At 36.2% G+C, this 24,190-nt stretch overlaps 1 protein-coding gene across 2 annotated transcripts; it reads left to right on the top strand.

The window, feature by feature from the left end:
• Positions 1-5,626: 5,626 nt before the first annotated feature.
• On the top strand, positions 5,627-10,289 carry LOC108986473 (adagio protein 3). 2 transcript variants are annotated; one of them, XM_035686629.1, is made up of 3 exons: positions 5,679-5,997; positions 8,001-9,760; positions 9,989-10,289. In XM_035686629.1, the coding sequence occupies exons 1-2, from the start codon at positions 5,708-5,710 to the stop codon at positions 9,607-9,609; spliced, it is 1,899 nt and encodes a 632-aa protein (XP_035542522.1). In that variant the 5' UTR covers positions 5,679-5,707; the 3' UTR covers positions 9,610-9,760; positions 9,989-10,289. The 2 variants fall into 2 exon arrangements, with proteins under 2 accessions (XP_018814644.2, XP_035542522.1); XM_018959099.2 differs by lacking the exon at positions 9,989-10,289 and having other exon boundaries at positions 5,627-5,997; positions 8,001-9,928.
• The last annotated feature ends 13,901 nt before the right edge of the window (positions 10,290-24,190 follow it).

The raw sequence follows: 24,190 nt of genomic DNA, 5'->3' as shown, positions 1-24,190 counted from the left end.
AAAGAAGGGACCGTGATCTTTGTTACTATTGTTATGACAAATGGACTCCGGGACACCAATGTAAAACTCCCAAGCTATTCCTTTTGGAAGGATTGGAGGCTAAAACTGAGGAGGAAGTTTTTGTGGATGTCCGTGAAGAACCTGTAATAAGAGAAGAACAGAAAACAGATGAGGAAGAAGCTTTACTTGGTATATCACCACATGCAATTTCAGGCACTCCCACTCCTCGAACCATTCGACTATGGGGTGTATTAGAATACCAATATGTGGTTGTTCTAATTGACTCCGGGAGTACTCATAGTTTTATCAACTCTAGTATGGCTAAGAAAACCAATCTAGGGGTTAGAAGAAGCCACAACTTAACTGTGATGGTAGCTAATGGGGATCGGCTACCTTGCCTGGTTGTTGTGAGGTAGTTCCATTCCATCTCCAAGGTAACTACTTTTTCGCTAATTTATATTTGCTACCCTTAGTGGGATGTGATTTGGTTCTTGGGGTGTATTGGCTTTCCTACGTAGGCCCTATTCTTTGGGATTTCACCCAACTTACTATGAAATTTACCTAGTGGGGGAAAATGATGCAGCTTCAAGGGCTTAGCCTTTCAGATCTAACTATGAAAGATGCAAAAAATTTTTATATGCAGAAAAATAGGACTCACAAAGGGTTAGTGCTACAATTAATGGAAGTTTCAAATGAAAACTCATCAACCACTGCTCCTGAGAAGTTACAACCATTGTTAAAGCAATTTCATTCAATTTTTAGGACCCAAAAGGGATCCCCCCACCAAAGTCATGATCATAAGATTCCACTCATGGATGGCACCAATCCAATTAGCATTCGGCCTTATCGCTATCCTTACTATCAAAAGGAAGAAATTGAGAGAATAGTTGATGATCTGTTAAAAAATGGAGTCATACGACCAAGCCAAAGCCCTTATCTTCCCCTGTATTATTGGTGCGCAAAGCGGATAGTAGTTGGCACATGTGTGTTGACTACCGGGCTCTCAATCAAGCTCCCATCAAAGATAAGTATCCAATTCCTATCATTGATGAACTCTTATATGAATTGGGAAGGGCCTCAATAGTTTCTAAATTGGATTTATGATCGAGGTACCATCAAAGTCGTGTAGAACCTCATGATATTCCAAAAACAGCCTTCAAACCTACCAAGGGCATTATGAATTTCTAGTAATATCTTTTGGCCTTACTAACGCCCCATCCACCTTTCAAGAGCTTGTGAATGAAATTTTTCACCCCTATTTGCTAAAATTCATTCTCATATTTTACATATATAAACAGTGCTGAAGTTACTCCAACAGCACCAATTGTATGCAAAAATGCCAAAATGTAGATTTAAATGCTCGGAAATAGAGTACTTGGGATATATCATCTCCTCAAGTGGGGTCCAAGCAAATCCCAACAAGATTTATAGTATATTGCAGTCGCCCTTACCTACTTCACTTAAGGCTCTTAAAGGGTTTTTGGGTCTCATGGGTTACTACAGCAAATTCATCAAGAATTACGGAAGCATAGCAGCCCCATTATTGCCCTACTACGGAAGGATGCATTTCAGTATAATTCAAAAGCCACAGAAGCTTTCCACCACCTCAAACAAGTTATGGCTACTCTCCTGGTTTTGGGATTCTCGAATTTCTCAAAAACATTCATTGTTGAATGTGATGTGTCAGGAGACGACATTGGCGCAATACTAATGCAAGAGGGAAGGCCTTTGGCCTATCTAAGTCAGAGCCTCAAGGGCAATAACCTACATTTATCTACATACGAAAAAGAGCTCATTGCTCTTGTGATGACAGTAAAAAAATGGAGGACATATTTACTGGGGCAAAGGTTTAAAATTCGCATAGACCAACCTGCACTTAAATATTTGGTCGAGCATCGAATTAGTACTCCAACATAGAAAAAATGGATCTCAAAGCTGATAGGATATGAGTTTACAGTAGAATACAAAGTTGGGTATGAGAACAAAGTTGCGGATGCCTTGTCCAGGATGGAAAATATGGAACCAATAGTCTATGCAGTAACTCTCACACAATTGGAAACACCTTGGATTGACAGAGTAAAGAAGGTTTACCCAGCAGATGAGCTTCTTCAAAGACTTCTTAGGTAGATACAGGATGTCACTCTCTCAGACCAAAGTTCTGACTATCGCAAGGCATAGTACTTTACAAAGACAGAATCCACTTAGGCATTAGTCGTGAGCTCCAGTAGTTGGCCCTACAAGAGATGCACAATCATCCATTAGAAGGACATTCAGGATATTACAAAACCTTAGCTTGGGTCATAAAAGAATTTTTACTAGCCTGGATTAAAGGTTGTCGTCAGGCATCATGTATGAGAATGTGAGAATTGTCAGAGAAGTAAAGTTGAACACATCCATCCTGCGAGACTACTTCAGCCACTACTCATTCCAGAAAGACCATGGATTGACATTAGCATGGACTTCATCGAAGGGTTACCCCAATCCCATAACAAAAATGTTATCATGGTAGTTGTCGACCGTTTGACTAAGTATGCTCACTTCATTGCACTCAGTCATCCCTACACCGCAACTACTATCACTGGGCTATTTCTTGACAACATCTTCAGATTATATGGTGTCCCTAAATCTATTGTAAGTGACAGACATCCCATCTTGATCTCTCATTTTTGGAAGGAGCTCTTTCGGCTACAGCAAACTCAACTCAACACTAGCATCGCTTACCACCCGCAAATGGATGGTTAGACAGAGATAGCCAACCATTGTTTAGAGGGATACTTTCGCAGATTCACTAGTGACAAACCCAAGGCATGGAGCAAATGGCTTTCTCTCGCATAATATTGGTATAAATATCAATGAGCATGCCTCGACCAAAACGACACCATTTGAAGCCGTTTATGGCTACCCTCCTCCTTGTCTACTACAGTACGCTCCGGGCATAGCTAAGGTTCAAGCTATTGAAGATTTGTTGAAGGGATACCACTTTCCAAATCATGAAAGGACATCCTACGGGAAGCACAAGAAAGGATGATGAAATTTTCAGATCTAAATCAAACAGAGAGGGAATTTGCAAACGGCGATTGGGTGTACCTAAGGCTAAAACCATACCGTCAACTCTCAGCTGCTGCTCGATGGAACTAAAAGCTTGCACCCCACTACTATGGACCTTTCTTGATTGAAGAAAAAGTTGGAAAGGTTGCCTATTGCTTGCGACTACCACTAGAATCCAAGATCTACCCTGTTTTCTATGTTTCTTCCTTGAAGAAACGACTGGGATCCTCCTCTACTCTGTAGCCGAAGCTTCCACCAGTCAACTCTCTCTTCCCTAAACCAGAAAAGATCCTTAATCGGAGACTTAAGAAGCAAGGACAATGAGCTACCATAGAGATTTTGGTAAAATGGATTGGCATGGGAGATGAGGAGGCGACTTGGGAGGACGTTAGGGTTTTTAGTGAAAATTTTGGGGCCCTTGCTGACAAGGTCCTTGAAGAGGGGAGGTTTATCACGTTACCCTCTCATATGGCCTTATCTGAGCCATCCACTTGATCTAACGGCTAACAATTGTCATTACGTGTTCACCTCATAAGTCCAAGTATTTCAGAATGTTCATATTATTTTTAGTTCTTACTTTGACCGAGTCCTTAGTCTAGTAGGCCATGTGGGGGCCAGTTATTAGTTGGGTTATGTAATGGTTTAGTGATGTTCAGTTATTATGTAATGGGTTAGATCATGGTTAAGCATGATCATCAACATATTATTATTTGGGTTGTATTTATAGTCCAGTTATTTAATCAATGAAGCATCACATCATTTGGCTTTCATTGCATGTTTTGGAGGAACTAATCCCTTGAAGTATCCGATATTATTCACTTATATTAGATATACGTAACAAAAACTCATAGGACATGACATTTTATATATAGCGTATTTTTTCAGGCTTTATCAATTGTCATGTCTTTCTACCCTTAATTTCTAAACAATTAGGCTGCTTTGCTACTCATTTTTTTATTTTAAGAAAAATATTTTTAAAAATTAATATGCTAAAAGCAACCTTTCATACTTAGATATTTTTATTTATTATGTTTCATTTGTAAACATATCATTTAATATTATATCATGATATGATGAGAGGATGATGCATATATTTTCTTTTAAATATATATTTTGTTATTTTTTTAGTTTTATTTTTCCTTTTGTATGATCAATAGGTGGCTATATCCGAATGATATATCGTTCTTGGTAGATATTTGTAAGCTTTTATGATCCATGCATTGTATAAAAAATATTGTAATTATATTATGAAATTTGTTTTTTATCATATTTATTTTGCATAATAGAATAAATTTCTAGTAAGTTTAACTTAAGCGAAAAGTTTAGAAGCACCACGTCTAGTCTAGAGGACACTATAATATATTCTTAGCCAACCCCATGACGTGGTAGCTACACATGGCCGGTGGGAGTTTCCGAGTGGGCATGTCTTTATATCTAGATATTTTCCTTTCCTCAAAATATCAATCAGTTACACACGACACGTGGTGCCCACTGCACCGACCAGGCCACTCATTGCCATGACTACCCCTCCCTTGTTTCTCAAATTACTACATTGCCATTCTCTGACCAATTTATTTATTTATTTTCTTTTAGGCAATCATTTCGTTAACAAAATCAAAGAGTTACATACAGTTCTTGTGATACCGAAATTGGGACATCTGTCTCCCACAACTCTATACCCTCCACATTCCAAGCATAACAGACAAGTCTACGAGCTGTTTTATTTCCTTGTCTATGGACATGCAGGACTTTACACATCGAAATTCATCTATACATAAATTTCATACAAAATGTAATTTATTAAATTTTAAAATTTTTTTATTATAAAATAAATCTAACGTACTACATTATTTCATATAACCGTGTAAAATTTGTTTAGATCTAATACTATACTTAAACTATTTTTACTAAAAATGTTATATATTATTCTTTTATACCATTTTTCGTACCATTTTATTATTGTAATTGCCCATGACTCTCAATAAATGTTTTATACTATATTTCAATCTTATTTTTAAAAACAGTAGATTTGAAAATAAATTTATAATATTTGAAACTGATACATGCAATTTTGTTTTTTAATTCTTTATGAATGCTTACTTTTTATTTTTTCTGGAAAAATTAAAATTTGATGAACTCATTGTCACTAGATAAAAGAAAAATATTAGGAGCAATCACTATTGAGAGTAGCCACTTTTATATATCTTACGTAGCATCATTTAAATTATACATTTCTCAAATTTAAAATTATTATTAGATTGAGAGAGACGATGAGAGAGAGATCGAGATGAGAGAGAGACGATGAGGGATGAGAGAGAGAGTCGAGGAGAGAGAAAGAGCTGGAGAGAGAGAGAGCCGCTGATAATAGAGAGAGATGAGGGAGAGAGTCACTTACGAGATAGTTAATGAGAGAGAGAAGTAGAAGTTAGAAGGTTTGGTATGTTTTGCAACAAATAAAAATAAATAAAATAAAATAAGACCAAATAACGTGTGCTGCGGATCGACCGTGAAAAATGACTGATCAGTAGCACAGCTCCTGAATAAATACTCAGGGGTATTTTCGTACTTAAATACTCAGATGGAGCCTTTTCATTTGACAACTTCAACCTATATTAATATCTCTGCGTGCGGGTGCGAAAATATCTCTGCAAAAATCTCAATGGCCATGGCTAAGGAGCAAGAAGAAAAGGAACAAGTTCGGAGCTCGGGAGGGAAGAGACTAAAATGTGCTAGGGGAGAAGAACGTGAATCTGTGGAAGAGCAAGAGCAAGAAGAAGTAGAAGAAGAGGAAAGCGAGCTCCCTTTGAAGCCGGGATTCTTTTACCCAATGACGCCCACCTCTTTCGTGGTATCCGATGCACTTGAATTCGATTTCCCAGTCATTTATGTCAACAAAGTCTTCGAGCTCTTCACCGGCTACCGTGCCGACGAGGTCCTCGGTCGGAACTGGTAATATATTTCCCCTGTTTCCCCCCTCTGCTTCGTTGCTATGATTTATCTACACATCATTTATAGGTGATAAAATTATTCGTTTCCGATCTCACACATATTTACTACGATTCGATTTGGTCATATTGGTATATAATTTGCACTTTAAGATGAAACTTTTATATCCTCGACAGCAAAACAAGGTGTTCCTTTACAGTGAGAAGAGTTCCCTATAGAATTGAATCACCTAATTCTTCAAGTAGTCTTCTTTTTTCTTTTTGATGATGAGGAATCCCGGAGACCGTGCGAATGAAACATGTCTTAACACGATTAAACCAAGTTCATGCAGTTTTCTTTTTGACAGCTACTGACATCAAGTAGGTCTTCAATCCATTCCTACGGGGGAAGCGGGGGTGGGGTGGGGGGCAGGTTCCATTTAAGCTATGTTTCATTAGCATGGAATCTTCCGAGTCTAATAGGTATCAGATCTGTTTAGTAAAATCCCTTGTTGAACTCAGATGAGTAACAGAAAGCTGTTAACCTGAAATTGACCTTGACTAACTTGTCAGATCGAGTGATTTCCCAATGCAAGTGTTCAGTCACTTATTTTGACATGTTGAAAGTGGTAATAGTGAGGCTTGAAGCTTTTCACTTGATTGGGATTTTTTTGACTATAATTTAAGTCTTGGTATTTCTGACTTGTGAGTGATGGATATGGACAAACTATTGGCGTTGCTGAAGTTTTAAAGGTGAGTGGGCAGAGAAAGTTGAACAAGCTTCCTTTTTATGTTTAAATAATCTCATTGACAAATATGTGATTTGTTGCTTCTGTTTATTCTTCTTCTTCTTATGGGTCCACCAATGGCTAAGCAATGGCTGAGCAACTCTTGTTTGAATGTCATGCAAAGCTTGCTGTGTCTCACTCTGGAAGGGAGTTAATTTGGTTATGTACAGGCTTTATCTCATAAGTTGCATTGCCAAAGAGGTTGCCATTGTTGCGTGGGTTAACCATCAAGCAAGGGAAAAATGGTTTTGATACTGATTTACCTAACGGAACTGATGGAGTAGAAAATAATAGTTTCACTCCTGAATCCTTTTAAGCACAAAGAAAAAGAACAAGAAAAAAAAAAAACTCTCGTTTTAGTAGTAACAAATCAATAATAAACTCAATTATTCTAATATGGTTCAATATGAATTCTTTTTTATTTTTTTATTTTTTTATCGGTAAACAAATTTTATTGATAATAAGGCTAGGCAATAACCCGAGTACATTGGACATATACAATATTAACTCTTATATAGGCCACAAATCTAGATCTTAAGAGAGCCTATAGTCGTTGGAGCCTAAAAAGGGAAATAACTAAAAGAGTTCAGAAGAATGAATAAAACATATACCAACGTTACTTTAAAAACCTGAAAATGTACTGATGTCCTAAACTAATAAAACACGAAAATGAATAAAATAAACCAAGACAGAGAAAAAAAAAACTAGCCACCTCTTGAAATATAGTGACAACTTGTGTTACATCAATCACTTTGCTCACTGGATGGTCAGCCCAGTTCAGTGATCTGGCATGTTGAGTTGTTCTAATGCTAGATTTTGAATCCATATTCAGTTAACGAAATTTGCAGCCTTCAACTTTCTTTATATCTTTATCGTCTGTGTTCAATTGATTTGCTGGGGTTAGGGAGACTGCAGTTATACCTATAGGATTATTGCATTTTGCAACTGCATGGTGTCTCTGAAGTTTTTCCGTCGATGCTGGTTAATTTTTGGATAATGTCACCAGTTTTCAAAAGTTAAAATACTAAACTTTCTGTAGAAACTCATACCCGGAATATTGTGGAAGTTTGTATTGTGAGGTTATCAACCAATTATTGGTTCTATGGGTTATTCTGATGTTCTCTACATTTACCATGAATATATATTTTTTATAGTTATAATTTTTTTAGAGTTCATTAACCTGTTATAGTCAGACAGATATTCAAGTGGCCCATTATAGATATTTTTTTTCTTTTTCCAGTCGGTTTTTACAATTTCGGGATCCCCATGCGCAAAGGCGGCACCCCTTGGTGAATCCTGTTGTTGTTTCTGAGATTAGAAGCCGTCTCGAGGTAGGTGTTGCATTTCAAGGCGAGCTCCTTAATTTCAGGAAGGATGGCACTCCCTTGGTAAACATGCTAAGACTTGTACCTATCCATGACGACGATGGAATTATCACACATATTATAGGTATTCAAGTTTTTTCTGAAGCGAAAATAGATCTGAACCACGAATCATATCCAGTTTTTAAAGAGACTTGTGATCAGCAGCTTGATCAGTCAGGAAAATATTCTGCAGTGAGTGCTGCTCAATCACCACTCCACCAGCATCAAGAAATATGTGGAATGCTACAGCTCTCAGATGAAGTCTTGGCTTACAACATTTTATCGCGCTTGACACCAAGGGATGTAGCATCCATTGGGTCTGTCTGCAGAAGGATCCGTCAGTTGACAAAGAATGAGCATGTGAGGAAGATGGTATGCCAAAATGCTTGGGGAAGAGAAGTAACGGGTACATTGGAACTGCTGACAAGGAAGTTAGGGTGGGGGCGTCTGGCCAGGGAACTGACTACTCTTGAGGCTGTTTGTTGGAGGAAACTGACAGTTGGAGGTGGAGTGGAACCTTCACGTTGCAATTTCAGTGCTTGTGCAGCAGGTAATAAGCTTGTATTGTTTGGAGGGGAAGGAGTTGATATGCAGCCAATGGATGACACATTTGTTCTCAATCTTGATACTGCAAATCCAGAGTGGCATCGCATGAGTGTGAAATCATCCCCCCCAGGGCGCTGGGGCCACACACTCTCATGTTTAAATGATTCTTGGTTGGTGGTTTTTGGAGGATGCGGTCGGCAGGGATTGCTCAATGATGTTTTCGTTCTAGACTTGGATGCCAAACAGCCAACGTGGAGAGAAGTCTTCTGTGGAACTCCCCCTCTCCCTAGATCTTGGCATAGCTCTTGCACAATAGAAGGTTCTAAATTAGTTGTCTCAGGTGGATGCACAGATTCAGGGGTACTGCTTAATGACACATTCTTGTTGGATCTCACAACCGAGAAACCAATGTGGAGTGAGATTCCAACTTCTTGGGCTCCTCCCTCCAGGTTAGGACATTCACTTTCAGTTTATGGTAAGACCAAAATTCTTATGTTTGGTGGACTTGCCAGGAGTGGGAACCTGCGGTTGCGATCAGGTGAGGCTTACACTATTGATTTAGCAGATGAAAAGCCTCAGTGGAGGCTACTGGAGTGTAGTGCATTCACTGGCACGGGTAGCCAGAGTGCCGTGGTTCCTCCACCTAGACTTGATCATGTTGCTGTCAGCATGCCTTGTGGCAGGATTATCATTTTTGGTGGTTCCGTTGCCGGGCTTCACTCCCCTTCACAGCTATTTCTTTTGGATCCTTCTGAGGAGAAACCATCGTGGAGGATCCTCAATGTTCCTGGGCAACCACCAAAATTTGCTTGGGGTCATAGCACTTGTGTGGTTGGGGGGACGAGGGTCCTAGTATTGGGTGGGCAAACAGGGGAGGAATGGATACTTAATGAATTGCATGAGTTGTGCTTGGCGAGCCGGCTGGACTCAGACCTGTAAATAATTTTCAAGAACATGGAGATCATTATAAATTCACCGATTAGAGATGCTGTGATATGCTCTTTCCAAGGTTGCCTGAATTGCAAAGGACCTGAATTTTGTACTAATCCCTCTGGACGGGGATTTTGCTTCATATGCTGTGCTAGTTGAGGTACTTTTTCCCATGTTTTTTCCCTTACATGCTGTAATTTTACGCCTTATTCGCCGTGTCATGTGCTTGTTCAGTTTTGTTCTGTACATTATAAATGTAATTTTTCTCGCTAGTGTTGACTGTGATACGAATCGAATGTGGAATATTAATGTATATGATTTGGTTGTCTATACAAACAGTATGCTTTTGAGTTCAAGCGACGTGTATTTAAAATCTCATGTTAAGCAGGACTGGGCATTCGTTTTAGGGCTCAACCCGACACCTTGCCTGATGAGGATCGTGATCTGACCGCGTAAGGAGTGAGTCTAGTGGAATTTTCAGTCATATGCTTCTTTGTTTGCCTCCTCCCTCCCTCCCTCACTCAGCCGCTGTGCGAGTTACTGGAGATATCTTTAGTCAAATGCGAAAGCCATGTTAAGTTCGGAACCAATGATGGACCGTATCTAACATGCTGGCATTAGTGAGTCTCCAAGCATTTCATCCGACCTTGTGAATTGATCATTAATCATTCAGAGCTCAGATTGAAATTTTACTTATATGTAGATAGCTTTAAAGTCCCGTTTGGATTGAGAAGTGATCTCATCTCATTTTATATCATGATTACAATTTTCTTAAAGTTTTACACAAAATATAATAAACAATTCAAAATTTTTAAGTCTCAAAATAATATTAATATTAAAAAAAATATTCTAATAATATTTTATTTAACTCATTTAAAATTATTTTATTTTATTTCATCTCTCAATTTAAAAGTTACTAAAATGTCTTCGTCTTCGTATAGCTGCCGGAGGATGAAGGAGGCTCGAGGATATAAATTGACGAGGAAAAATCAGAAAAAATGGAAATGTGGTCGTTTAGCTTTTAACATGGCTTTGGGACTGAGTAATATGGCATTTGAGAGTAGCTCAAGGATTCAAATTCTACTTTGACTATGTGAATGTTTAGCGCCTTCAAATGGGAGTTGGGCTTAGTATTTAATGATATACATATAACTTTTTTACGATTTTTTATTTATCTTACAACTCTAATTTAGACATGGTGGGTGGTAAAATCTCATACAGAAGGTTACTGTTGAATTTAAAATGCAAGTAAAAAAAATTAGTATTTTTAATGAAATGATGCTATCGCGTTGATTGGTTGTAAAATCTCATACAGAAGGTTACTGTTGAGAACAATCCAGGTTCTAAAAACGTGAGCTTAATTTGATTATTAAGCATAATATCAACGCCCATGGACGACGACCTATTCAAAGTTATCACATCCAGTGGTCCCAAATCACAAACTCTTAACCACATATGGGTTGGAAGATGGAAACCATTTCGCACAATTAAGACTCGGGGGATCTTGGTCTGGTCCGTCTTAGGCGGTTTTGTGGACCGGACTAGACTTATTCGGTCCAGGAATTTTTCACCCTGGATCGACCGAGTAATATATAGGACTGGACCGGTTCGGTCCATTTCGGTCCAGTCGCTCCATTTGGTTTCGACCATGCCCAAAATGGGCCATTCAGACCATCTAAATCTGGTTTTTTATTTTTGCCTAATTTTAATTATTTTCGACCCACTTCAAATTTTATATATTTTTTAACTAAAAATACTAAAAATAAACTTGATCTTGAAAAATACAATGATAAAATAAAACTAATCTATATAAAAAACTAGAAAAAATAATAATGCAGAAGTTATTACAAATTACAATCTAAAACTTAACAACTTAACATATAATGAGTATATGGCATGAAGATCATATTTTCCAACAATATGAAAACCATATTTTCCAGCAATATGAAGATGTTCATGCACAAAAAGAGAGAGAGAGTATAGAGGAATCAGTCGTAATGAAACTCCATGTTTATCCATTCATTTGTTTTCTTAAAAACCCAAGTCTTTTCATAATTATACCATCACACCATATCAAAATAAAATGAAAAAGAACTAAACATCAGGATTTGTTACGGTAGATAAACTCATTGAACTCGCCACTTCTATTGTAAAGATGATATGAACCCGTGAGAATGGAATGACTTGAACTCACAATCAATTTGAAAACTCCACAACAAAGCCAAAATCAAGTCAATAGATGGAGAATCTAGACCCGATGAGAACTTGTTTCAAGAACCTAGATTATATTAAAATCTAGACACGTTGAAGAACTTGTCTCAAGAACCCATATTACAAGGACGAACACCACAAATGTTGTGATTTACTTTTGATAAGTTTAAAAGTCCAATTAAGAACAAGAGGAGTAAAACTCAACTCACAATGAATAAATTCATCAAATTTCATAAATTAATTAAAATAAGGCTATAAAGAGTATTTAAAGCAAAACCTAATCAAACCCTAGCCAAAATAAATCTCCATCTTCCAAAAATGCCCCTGAGTGAATAGTATTGCAGCTACAGTAACTCGCTACAGTACATCTTTAAACCCTAGTTCCTAAAAAGTAACTTTCCAAATAAGCTATTGGCCAAAATACAATGTCTTCCCAAAAACCTTAGTTCATAAGAAATAAGACATATGTGGGCCAAGCATCCTCAAACCCAAATATTTTATACTAATTCCTATAACTAATAAAATAAGCCCCTTTAATGAAATAAACAAGTCTATGGCCTTCAATCACATAATCATAATAATATATCCTAATTTATGTTGCACTGTTCCATAGCTTGTATCACGTGGATAATCATTAGATCTCCTTCTCTCAAGCCCATATTGAATATTTGGCTCTTGCTAGACTCGTCCCAAGTGAATTACACCAATCATTGCATTGCATCCTTGATCTTCTTAGCTCTTGATCTTGTAATTGGCTTATCTGGAACTTACAAAGGATCTTTAAGTTTAGGCCCACTTTGATTCCCATCAAAAGATTCAAAGAATTTATAATAAAGGTATATCAAATTATATGTGTGTGTATATATATATATATATATTATAATGATATAGTGATACTAATACTATATATTAGATTATAATACATTAATACTATAGACTTGTAGTGATTAGTTATTATGAATCATGATTAGTATAACTATATAATAGTTTTAGTATTAGACTATTAGTAATATAGTATAGCTATATATTAGTAATATTAGTTATATTGATTTGGTATAAGTTATAACTATATTAGTATAAGTTTATAACTATAGTCTATATTAGACTATTAGTATTTTTCTTTTTTATACCATATTAGAGTCTAGAGTCTAGACTATTAATAGAATACTTGTATTAGTATAAATATTAATATTAGTTTAAAATTATAAATATTAGTATTAGTTAATAATTACTTAATGGTGAGTTAGTGATATGATTAGGTTAAATGAAAATTATATAATTAATATATATAAATTATAAAATATATATTTTTTAATTTTCATTCGGTCCGGTCCGGTCCGATCTGAAAAACCCTTGGACCGTGGACTAGACCGAATAAATTTGGTCCTATGAAATTCGGATTGAGACTGACTGGGACCATTCCCGGTTCGATCCGGATCGAATTGGCCGGTCCGGACCGCCTGATTCTCACCCCTAATTAAGAGTATAATAGAGGGAATTTTGATGGGGGCACTCCCTATATTTTGGCATATTTTATTGCATGGTTAGTACTCTGTATGAGTATTTTAGCAAGAGCAGTGTTACATCCATTGAGGATGTAGCACGAGACCGGTCCCGAGAAGAACAAAAATGTTTTTTTATTCATTTTTTTATATTCTTAATTTAAAAAAAAAAAAATCACAACATTACTATAAAAACACTTCCTTAATCACTAAGTAAAAAAAACCAAATATCGATGACTTTAGCATTTTTCTTTTTAGCAATAACCCTCTCTGCTACACGTTTGTTAGAAAGAAAACTAGAGATACGAATGATCCCATAAAATGGATTTCACAAACTAACGTGACAAATTAAAATTTTTTTTCCTCATCTTTTCTGTTTTCCATTTATTTTCATCCCTTCATCTTGAGTTCCCCTCCCCCCCTCCCTCCCTTTCCTTAATCCCCTAAACCCAAGCCCCCCAGCGTAGCCCTCTTTCACATCATTAGAGGGAGAAATCGTGAGAGACAAATGTGTACTAGTTGGTAAGGGGTGATGACATCAGCAAATGGTGGGGTGATAATGTCAAGGGATGGGACTGAGACTGGGGGGAGGCGGGGGAATGATGGGGAAATAGCAAAATGGAAAAAAATAGAAAAAATGAGGGAATTTTTTTTTTTTTTACTTTGTGATAACTTGACACATTGTTAGTTTGTAGGATCATTTTGTATATCTAGCAACCCTCTATTAGAAACTCAACATTTTGTCCATTTTTCTATCCATCACTATTAACGAAAAAGATGTGAACCAATCTTAAAGATTACATTGTTAATGTCTTAATTTCACACAAAAGACTGGAAGGGAGGAATGAATTATCTCCAGCTCACGATGATGATTCAGGCATTGATACAGTGCTCTTAGTGTTCATATATAAAATAAATAATAAATAAGTAAACAAAAATAAATAAAGAGAGACACATGAGTTTATGTGATTCGGCATAATGTCTACGTCCATGGGTTGTTTGGGGGGCGAAATCCACTATAATGGGTGATTTTACAAACTTTCATGGCCTCATATATCTCACAGTACAATGGAGAAATTTATTTAAGCATAGAGAAGTTGTGGTGAGTTTGTCAGATTTGTGGAGATCTTCTTCTTATATAAATGTTTATTTTCTTGGAGTAATTGAGTCCAACTTGCATTGTGAAGCATTCTTATTTCAGAAGTCTGAATCTCTTCCCTTTTAGGAGTCTAAGTCTTTTTCCTTTTTGGAGTCTGAGTGTATTTCCTTATCTCTTCTTAGCCTCATCTCTTAACTTAATTTTCGGCTTTATCTCAAGGAATTATAAGCAGCTGATTTGACCCCTACAAATGACTGCGATTCTTAAGGTTGATTTGCTCAACAAGAAGGTCTTGAGAATCTTCAACTCAATAATTTGCAGAATAGATTTTGAAAATTGGTTCCTAGTTTCCTGTTTGGTCCCTCATTGTCTGTTTATTTTGTGCTAAGCGGTGGAGAGCTCAGCTTGGAGAGTAGGCAGGAGATGTACTCGACCGTATTAGGTGTGAGTGTGGAGCTCTGCTTGGGCAGGAGATGTACTCGACCATGGTAGTGGCAAGCGTGGAGCTCCGTTGATCGTTTCGTGTGAAATCGTGAGAAGTTTTGTGAGGGAAGCCTCCAAAAACCAAATCACGGAAGACAATGACATCGACGTAAATGAGATAAATGCGGATGTATTTGATAATAGTGATGATAATAAAGAGGATATGGTGGAGATGTTAGGCGATCTTGGTTCTGAAATGTTTGGGGCGAGGGATGCAGAAGGGGTGCACTCGTCATCTGAGTCTAGCGCAAATGCTGGAAGATTGTGGGAAGATGTACAATGATAACTATACGATGGGTGTACTGGTCATTTGAGTCTAGCGCAAATGTTGGAAGATTGTGGGAAGACGCACAGTGACAACTATACGACGGGTGCAGTCATCATAGCAAGCTATCTTTCACAATGAGGTTGCTTCATATTAAGTCTATATGTTGTATTTCTGTGAAGGTTATTGACATGTTGTTCGATTTATTTAAAGAGGCTCTCCTATCGGATGACATATTATCCCATAATTTTTATGAATCGAAGCAATTGAAGCGAGAGATAAGATTCGTTTATAATATCACTCACCCATAAAAGAATGACTATGTTCTCTTCTAGCAACAGAATGTGATGAATGCCTAGTGTGTCATGAGTCAAGATGGACATCCGATAAGCATAATGTATCTCAAAAAGTGTTAAGAAATTTTTCATTGATTCTTAGACTTCAAAAATTTTTATGTACTGCTCGACTGCAAAATATATGTATTGGCATCACACAGAAAGAGTTAGAAATGAAAACTTTCTTTCGCTTCCTGCAGATTCTTTACAATGGAAACAAATTGTTACCGAGTACTAATGGTTTGCCGAAAAATCTCGCAATTTACGTCTTGGGTTAGCAACAAATGATTTTAATCCATTTGACAACATGAGCACTTCTCATAATACTTGACTAGTCATATTAATGTCCTATAATTTGCCACATTTGAAGTGTATGAATGATCTATATTTTATGATGAATTTACTTATACCAAGACCAAGATCACTAGGGAATGAAATAGACGTGTATCTTCAACCATTGATTGTAGAGTTGAAAGAGTTGTAGGATCATGGTGTTAGTACATATGATGCGGCCTCATCAATAGAGCTCAAGATGCATGATGCAGTGCTGTGGATAATAAATGATTTTCTAGCATACAGAAACTTGTCTGGGTTGAACACAAAAGGTAAAATGACTTGTCATTTTTGTAATAAAGATATTCAGTCTCAATGGTTGACAAATAATAGAAAATTATGTTTCATGGGACATAATTGATATTTACCCCATGATCATGGTAGAGTTGAATTGAACAAAAAAGAATATTCTTTGAGTTGTCATACTGGTATACCTTGACACTATGCCATAATTTAGATGTTATGCACATTGAGAAAAATATATACGAGAATATACTGGGCACTTTGATGTTAATAGAAGGGAAAAATAAAGATACAATTAACTCTTGTCAAGATTTAAAGGAGTTGGGAATAAAGAAGGAGTTGCATTTGTAAAATAATGGGTCGTCATCTTATATGCCTCTTCGTTGGTATATATGGTTAAATGATAAGAGAAAAAAATTCTGTGAGTGGTTCATAGTAATCAAATTACCTTATGGCTATGCTTTGAACATGTCAAGATGTGTGCGAACCCATGATTGGAAGATAACTGGTTTTAAAAGTCATGATTGTCATGTATTTTTACAGTGTTTGTTACCAGTTGGGGTGCGTGGAAAGTTTACTCGAGATGTTCGTGCAGTTCTGACAGAATTAGGAGGATTTTTCATGGACATTTGTAATAGAACGTTGAAAGTTGATGCATTAGTAAAGATGGAAACTGACATTGCAGTGATATTGTACAAATTAGAGAGTTTGTACCCACCATCATACTTTGATTTAATTGTTCACTTAGTTGTGCACCTGCCTCGTGAGACTTTAGTTGTTGGCCTGGTCTAGTATAGATGGATGTGTCTTATTGAATGGTTTTTGAAAAAACTTAAGCTATCTTTAGGGAATAAGACTCGTCCGGAAGGTTCGATTATAAAGTCATATATTGATAATAAATTATATACATTTTGTTCTTTGTATTTCAGTGGAGTTGTTACTAGATTCACACGATTGTACCGAAATTATGAAGGTGGACATTTGTGAGTTAATTCATCATTCTCTGTATTTTCTTAAATCATACGCCTCATAGGAGCGTAAGGGGCTATGACTTATATGGACAAGAGTTTGATAGAGCTTGCTGGTATGTATTGAATAACTGCACAGAGATTGACAACTATTTCAGGTTAGCGATCTGTGTGTGTCAAAACAAATTAAAAGTCACAGAATATAATATAACTGATTTGAATTAATTGTTAACTTGAACATGTGCATCGAATATATTCAATTACTTTGAATGGATGATGTAATTGGCAAAGAAAAAAAGCACAAAGAAGAGTTGGCCTAATGGTTTGAACATACAGTATTAGTAAATAATATCGTACTACTACGAATTTCTTACCGCTAAAATAGATTTTTTCCTATCTAATACTGATATAATTGGAATAAAATTTAATGATGTAGATTGTATCGAAATATGGTGATAATTCAGAAGAAATCTCAAATGAAATGTATGCTTTGGCATGTGGTTTGCGCAAGCGAGCCATTCAATACTTAACATGTTTGGTGCGTGGATATAGATTTCACATGACTGACGAAGAACGATATAGAAAACTCAAAATCATGAGGTCGTAGGCGAAGGAAGTCACGGGAGTGCGTAATTATGAATATTTTGTGAGTGTCAATATATCTCATACATGGCCTAGTTATTTAAATGTAATTAGTAGGATGCCTCAAATCTTAGGTTAGGAGTGTGTAATGATGAATATTTTGTGATTGTCAATACATCTCACACATGGTATGAGGATGATCATTTCATTCTCGGTTAACAAGTATATCAAGTTTTTCATTTAAATGATCTAGAGTATGAAAACCCTTGGCGAGTAGTACATAAGTTTTCATTAAGAAATGTATATAATTACATTTCAGAGGCAAATGGATAACATAAATAATTTTATGGTCTAACAAATAAAGAAGGATATCAAGAAAACGAATCAGACATCAATTTATTTGTTGAACCAGAAGTAATTGAGGGCGACTTGTCTAAAGAACATGAGTCAACTGAAGTGTCTAATGAGGATGAGAGCGACTGGTCCAGCAAAACTAATAGTGAATGATAGATTTTTCTATGTAAGTATCGTTGTTGTAAAAATAATAACATTTTTGTGAATAATAATTTATTACAGTTCAAAACATATATGTCTCCCAAACACAAAACAACTCGTGTGCCATTTCCATCCATTCCAATTGGTTCGTCTGCCACGAATTGTTGGCCAATATCACTAGACTCATAACAATGTATGCTATATAGAAACTTGATTTTATGTGATAATTTAAGTAAGAGTGTTTTAAAATAAAATAATTTTTTTGATATAATGTGCTTTAATTATCGTATAGTTGTTGTAAGCCATCACCAAGGTCGAGATGCTATTAGAGGTGTATGCAGAGAGAAAGTAAGGAAAATAGAAAAAATTAAAGTTGATATTCCTGATAATCACAGCGGTGGCTCTAGAGGTTCGACAGCTTGACTTACTTCCTATGTTGGTACCCTCACTCGCATATACGTACCGATGGCGACATTCTTTTGGGCTAAAGTTTCTCAAGGTGTGAAAGACCACATAAAAAATCGTTGCTTGGTCATAAGTAGGACTGTTCACCCGACCCGACCCGACCCGACGTTGAAAATTCAAATACCGACCGAACCTATTCAGATGTATTCCGATTAGTTGATTAACCGATTATCCGATCAAGAAATACATTTGGAATAATCGGGTGTTCTGAATCGATTTTATTTATTTATTTTTCTTTTTTACAGTCAGTGCAGTCAATATAATTTCTTAGAGATGAGGTTGAATACGTGGCTTAATAGACAACACTAGTACTTGAGTTTGCTTTAGAATAAGAAGTCACATCTTCGATTAATTTGCAATTATTTAATCTTCTCTTTTTTGTCGTGTTCTTCATTTTATATTTGTTTTCTCTTTCAAGAATGAGTGTGTTATCTGCAGAATTTTCAAGATAATCTCAACTTGGAAGAAAACTCACGTTTCTATGCGGAGGAGTCGCATCCTTCAATGTTGCATTGGTTGATAAATTCATCTTTGTACAACAGGGAAACAAGAACCGTTTTGGCAAGACGTTTCACTCGACTTGCTTCTCCGGTTCAATGGAGGACCACAAGATCAAAGAAAACATGGTTGAGAGCTTTGACACTCCTTTCTTAACCGCCTCATCTTCCTCAAACCCCTCTTATATTTCTTCTGCTCCCAACTCATCTAGACACTATTCAAACACCAAAACTTTGCAATACCCAAATACCCTGTTCATACATGAGCAATACTCCGTATGACAATGTTGTTAAAAAATAATGCTTTCCAGACATGAAGCAGAATGCAAATGGAGAGTTCTTGTCCTAAACCGGCTTTAGTACCAATATGTCTTCGGTGGTGTCAGACCACGATATGGCTCAAAGATCTTTTGAAGATAAAGATTATGAAGAAATCGAATAATGAAGATGGGAGAGAAGTCACGGAGACTGGATTCTGAAAAAATGAAGGCTAACTTTATGGGTATCGAGTAATTAATCGATCCCGAACCCGTTTCAAACGGAACAAATCGGAAGCGGAACACTTCACTCGTTTTCTATTTCGGGTCGACTAAATCGGGTCCTGTTCGTTCAACAGATCAAGTCAGGTACGGAACATGGGTTAAAAGTTCAGCCCTAGTAATAAGTTACTTAGAAAATAATTAAGTATAGCTTGTTACTTAATTTATAATTCGTTTTTATTTGAACTAATCGATTATAATTTTTTCAATGATGAGTTTGAACTCAATTTTGGCCAGCGAGAGGATCGATTAACTGTTGATGAGCTAATATCCAATGCATTCTAGAGATACAAAAGTAGATGTCATGCACACTATTAGAAGTTCAATAATGCCACAAAAGCGCATCAAAATCCATTCCAAGACATGCCACCAAACGAATGGGAAAAACTTTGTGATATGTTTGAAGATCCCACATATCAGGTAATTTCACTGCTATTTTTTTTATGGTATATGTTAGATGCTTTAAACAATTACAGTAATAATGTTGTTTCTTTTTGTAGCAATGGAGTACTATCAACAAAGCAAATAGAGAAAATTTAGTGATACACCATCATGCGGGTTTTAGATCTTTTCATCGACTATTAAAAAAATTGGTAACGTTATACTAGTCCCTGTTAAATATTAACATATCAAAATTTGTGATTAAAGTTATAATATAGATTTTCTTTTTACAGGAACAAGATAGTCCTATTGATATAATCTGACCTAATTGTATGTTAAATCACATACAAATCGTGATGGTATTTAAACCAGTCGCAAAATAGAAGAAAATTATGTAAGTTTAGTTTTTTTTTTATTTGTATTGTCTAATAATATAATAATATTTTTGTAATTTATACTATCTCTAATAATTTTTTTTTATAGGACAATATGGTCTTACTTCAAGAAAATGCTACGGCTCCATCTGATGAATAATCTGTGAACGATGTTCAGATCTTTTCTCAAGTTCTTGGACCACGTTTTAGATATTTGAGGGGCTTAGAATGTTGCATGAAGTCTTCCTCAACATCATCTTCTTCTCAGGTCAAGTCGAATAACAACTCTTGGGAATTAGAGAAAGCAAGACTTGAGATTAAACATTTGAGGTCCAAGCAACGAGAGTTGCAGACTCAATTAGATTAGGCAACGGATATAGAGAGGCGAAATTAGAATAAAACATGCAGAAGAAGCTGGAGATTCAATCCCAGAAAAATAATCGAACAATGACAATTAATGATGTCCCAAAACTCTATGCCACCACCATCTTAGAACTTATTTTCTTTAGTTATGTCTTTTGACTTATTCTGACTTGATGCAACATTTGAACAATTGTGATATTTTAATTATAATATTTAATATTAATTTCTTATTTTGAATTTACAGCTTACTATATCATGAGTACCATTTGAATGTAAAATACCCAGCTTAAACGTTAATTTACAATTTATTACCCTTTGAACGTATTTTAAATGTCGTTCAAACGACTAATCAAAAACCATTCGAATGAACTAAGAACCGTCAATCCTATTGGAATATATTAATTTATGTTCGAACAGACTGCATGTTTGAACATTTGAACTAAAATAATTTGTCATCATTTGAATGTACCATATAACGTTCAAACAAAAATATCGAACCATCCGTTCAAACAAATTCTTTCAATTCAAACATTTAACAATGGTGTTCAATCAAATTTTGTTTGTTCGATCATAAATAAAATGTTCAAACACTCACTCCTTTCGAACATGATCAAATAAATTTGTGTCGTTCGAATCAAATTTTGATAATGTTCGAATAGATACTTGTGTTCAAACAGTACTTGTGCCATTCGAACAGGTTTTTGGGACGAAAATGTTTCCTCCCCAAAAAATATTCTTGTTCGAACGCTTTCGATCGTTTCGGCCAGATTTCATCCCTAAAAGTGTTTTTGGGGACGAAAATCAAATTTCATCTTCAAAATCTTTTTTGACGAACCTTTGAGACAAAATAGAGACAATTTTTTCATCTCTAAAACTATTTTGGGATGAAAATGACATTTTTTGAAAAATGCATTCTCTTGTAATGATGGGTTGTTTGGAGGCGAAATTCACTATAGTAGGTGATTTTACAATCTCTCATGGCTTACATATCTCATAATGCAATAGAGAAATTTAATCTAAGCATAGAGAAATTGTGGTGAGTCTGTCAGATTTGTGGATATCTCCTCCTTATATAAAGGTCTATTTATTTTGAGTGATTGAGTCTAACTTGTCTTCTGAAACTTTTTCCTTTCAGAAGTCTAAGTGTCTTTCCTTCTAGAACTCTGAGTGTATTTCCTTATCTCTTAGCTTGATTTTCAGCTTTATCTCGAGACTAAATTATAGTCTGTTGATTTGACCCCTACACACATGGTAAGATAATTTTTTAAGAAAATAATATTTTGTGACTGCCATAAAGTGGCCAGGCCAGATTGGGCTGCCGGCCACCACTGTCGTGCGCCACCGGCTAACTCGTATAAAACACCTAGTAGAACAAAGCCACTGGCTCTTAAGACCTGCCAATCTGAACCGCCATCACAAATGCAGAAGATTCCATGATTTGGCTCCTTGATAAATTCACCAATCAAATGATCAGTACACGCACGTACACACTCACTCACTCAACAATTCATACTACATGCTAACTTCAGCAGGGCTTCTCAATTCGATCAACAAATTGGATGAAGCTCTGGTAGTGTCAAAACTCCCATAAAATCATAAAGTTATGAATTTGGAAAGTAGCCTGGAAGATCCTACAGCGTTATGCCATTCCAAATTCCAATTGATTTACACCACGTACATGTAACCTGAGCCTCGCTCTGAGATCAATTTCCACCTTTGTATGGCAACTCATCCTTCAAACATCTCCCCATACCCAAATGGATCTCCACAATTTTAAGAAACTTTATATTTATTTTGTATTACTAATTTCAAGTTTCCAAGAAAATTTACCAACAAATGGGGGGGCCTTTGAACGAACTCCCGCCCAGAGTGTGTTCATTCGAACAACATGCATGAGCTTCTATTTCGACCCCCCATAAACGTTCAAGAGAAGACATTATCGTTTGGAATCTGGTCTATCGCTTATCTCGAGCAAATTCGTCCCTGAAAATAGAAGAGATATCCCCCACATTGTCGCCACGATGGAGATGAAATATTGCTTGATGACAACGCTCCAATTTCCAAGGTATCACCCGCATTTATTCTTATAAGATTTCTGTTGCAATTTGTTTGGTATAGCCTTTCTATTCTTTAAAAAAGTCAAAGCATAGCTTATAGTTTTATTCCAAATAATCAATAAAATGTTCATTAAAAACTTTCTCACTCTACACTCAGAGCTAAGTATTTGACTAGGACATTCCTCAATCCATACTATCTCTTCCATCACAGTTGTAGCTAATTTAGCAAGTTTATGAGCAATAGAATATGCCTCTCTGTATGTAAAGTTGAGACTCCAGCTTTTCCTTTCTAGCAGCATCCTTCTTGCATCTTCTATCAGTACACCATAATCAGTGCAAATATCTTCATAACTTGTAGCTGCTTTAAAAATAAAACGGGCATCTCCTTCTAGGATCACATGGGACATGCAGCCCCAGCTCAATGCATAAAATCATAGCTCGTCTCAAGGCAAATGCTTCTGCAGTTGCTGGCCTCATGCATTGATCAATAGTTGAACACAAAGATGCCAAATATCACCATTTGAATTTATGATTATAACTCTAATTCCTACCTTTTTTTCTTCCATCTGACCTATTGTCACACTATAGCATTGTGTCGATGATCATCTTGCATTTGATACTGAGCTGAATGGAAATATTATTCTCATAAATCAGTGGGTTTCTCCTTAACCATATCCTCTTCATAACCCAGGCCACCAGTTCTACTTATTCTAGTTTCAACTTCTCAATAAATGTCTTCCAGAGATCCATAAAGTATACATCTACACTTGACAGCTTTTGAACTGGACTATCAGCTTCATGCCATACATCTGTTGCAGCAGGGCAGTTCCAAAGTGCATGGACTATAGTCTCTTCTTCTCTTTCACATATTGGGCATAAGTTTGTGTCAATAATCCTCTTCTTAAATATGTTACTTCTAGATGGGAGAATATCATGAGCAGCCTTCCATATAAAATGCCTAACAAAACCAAGCACCCTTAAATTCCATATAAACCACCAATTTGACTGTGCTTCATAGTAGCTTGAAGATTCCACTTTCAACATTCTCACTCTACTTTGCTCAACATGATAAGCATTTTTTACTGTAAAAATTCCTTTCGTACTAGTGCCCCATATTATTTTATCCTCAACACCAGTTATGCTCAGTGGTATATTCCTTATAACTTTAGCTTTCTTCCCTTCTGAATATTTCATTCACTGGTCCCTTCTTCAATCAATTCACATACTTTTGCTTCACTATTTAATACTTTAATGGGTGATTGGACTCTGGTGGAAGATTGTACTGGCAATCATTTATCATCCCATGTCTTAATTCTGCTACCATTCCCTACCCTCGATACCAGTCCTGTCTTGATTAGATCAAGTGATGAAAACATGCTAATTCTCCATATCAAGGAT

This window comes from Juglans regia, chromosome 16 (genome assembly GCF_001411555.2).
Source record: "Juglans regia cultivar Chandler chromosome 16, Walnut 2.0, whole genome shotgun sequence".
Taxonomy (NCBI): domain Eukaryota; kingdom Viridiplantae; phylum Streptophyta; class Magnoliopsida; order Fagales; family Juglandaceae; genus Juglans; species Juglans regia.
Note: the sequence above shows the minus strand (reverse complement) of the source record. Positions and strands in the feature narration are given on the sequence as shown.

What these genes read in the sequence shown, in the direction of transcription:
- LOC108986473 (XM_018959099.2), top strand. Translation starts at nt 5,627, where the DNA reads ATGGAGCCTTTTCATTTGACAACTTCAACCTATATTAATATCTCTGCG. An exon ending in GAGGTCCTCGGTCGGAACTG is followed by an intron (nt 5,998 to 8,000) that starts GTAATATATTTC and finishes TTCTTTTTCCAG; the next exon opens with TCGGTTTTTACAATTTCGGG.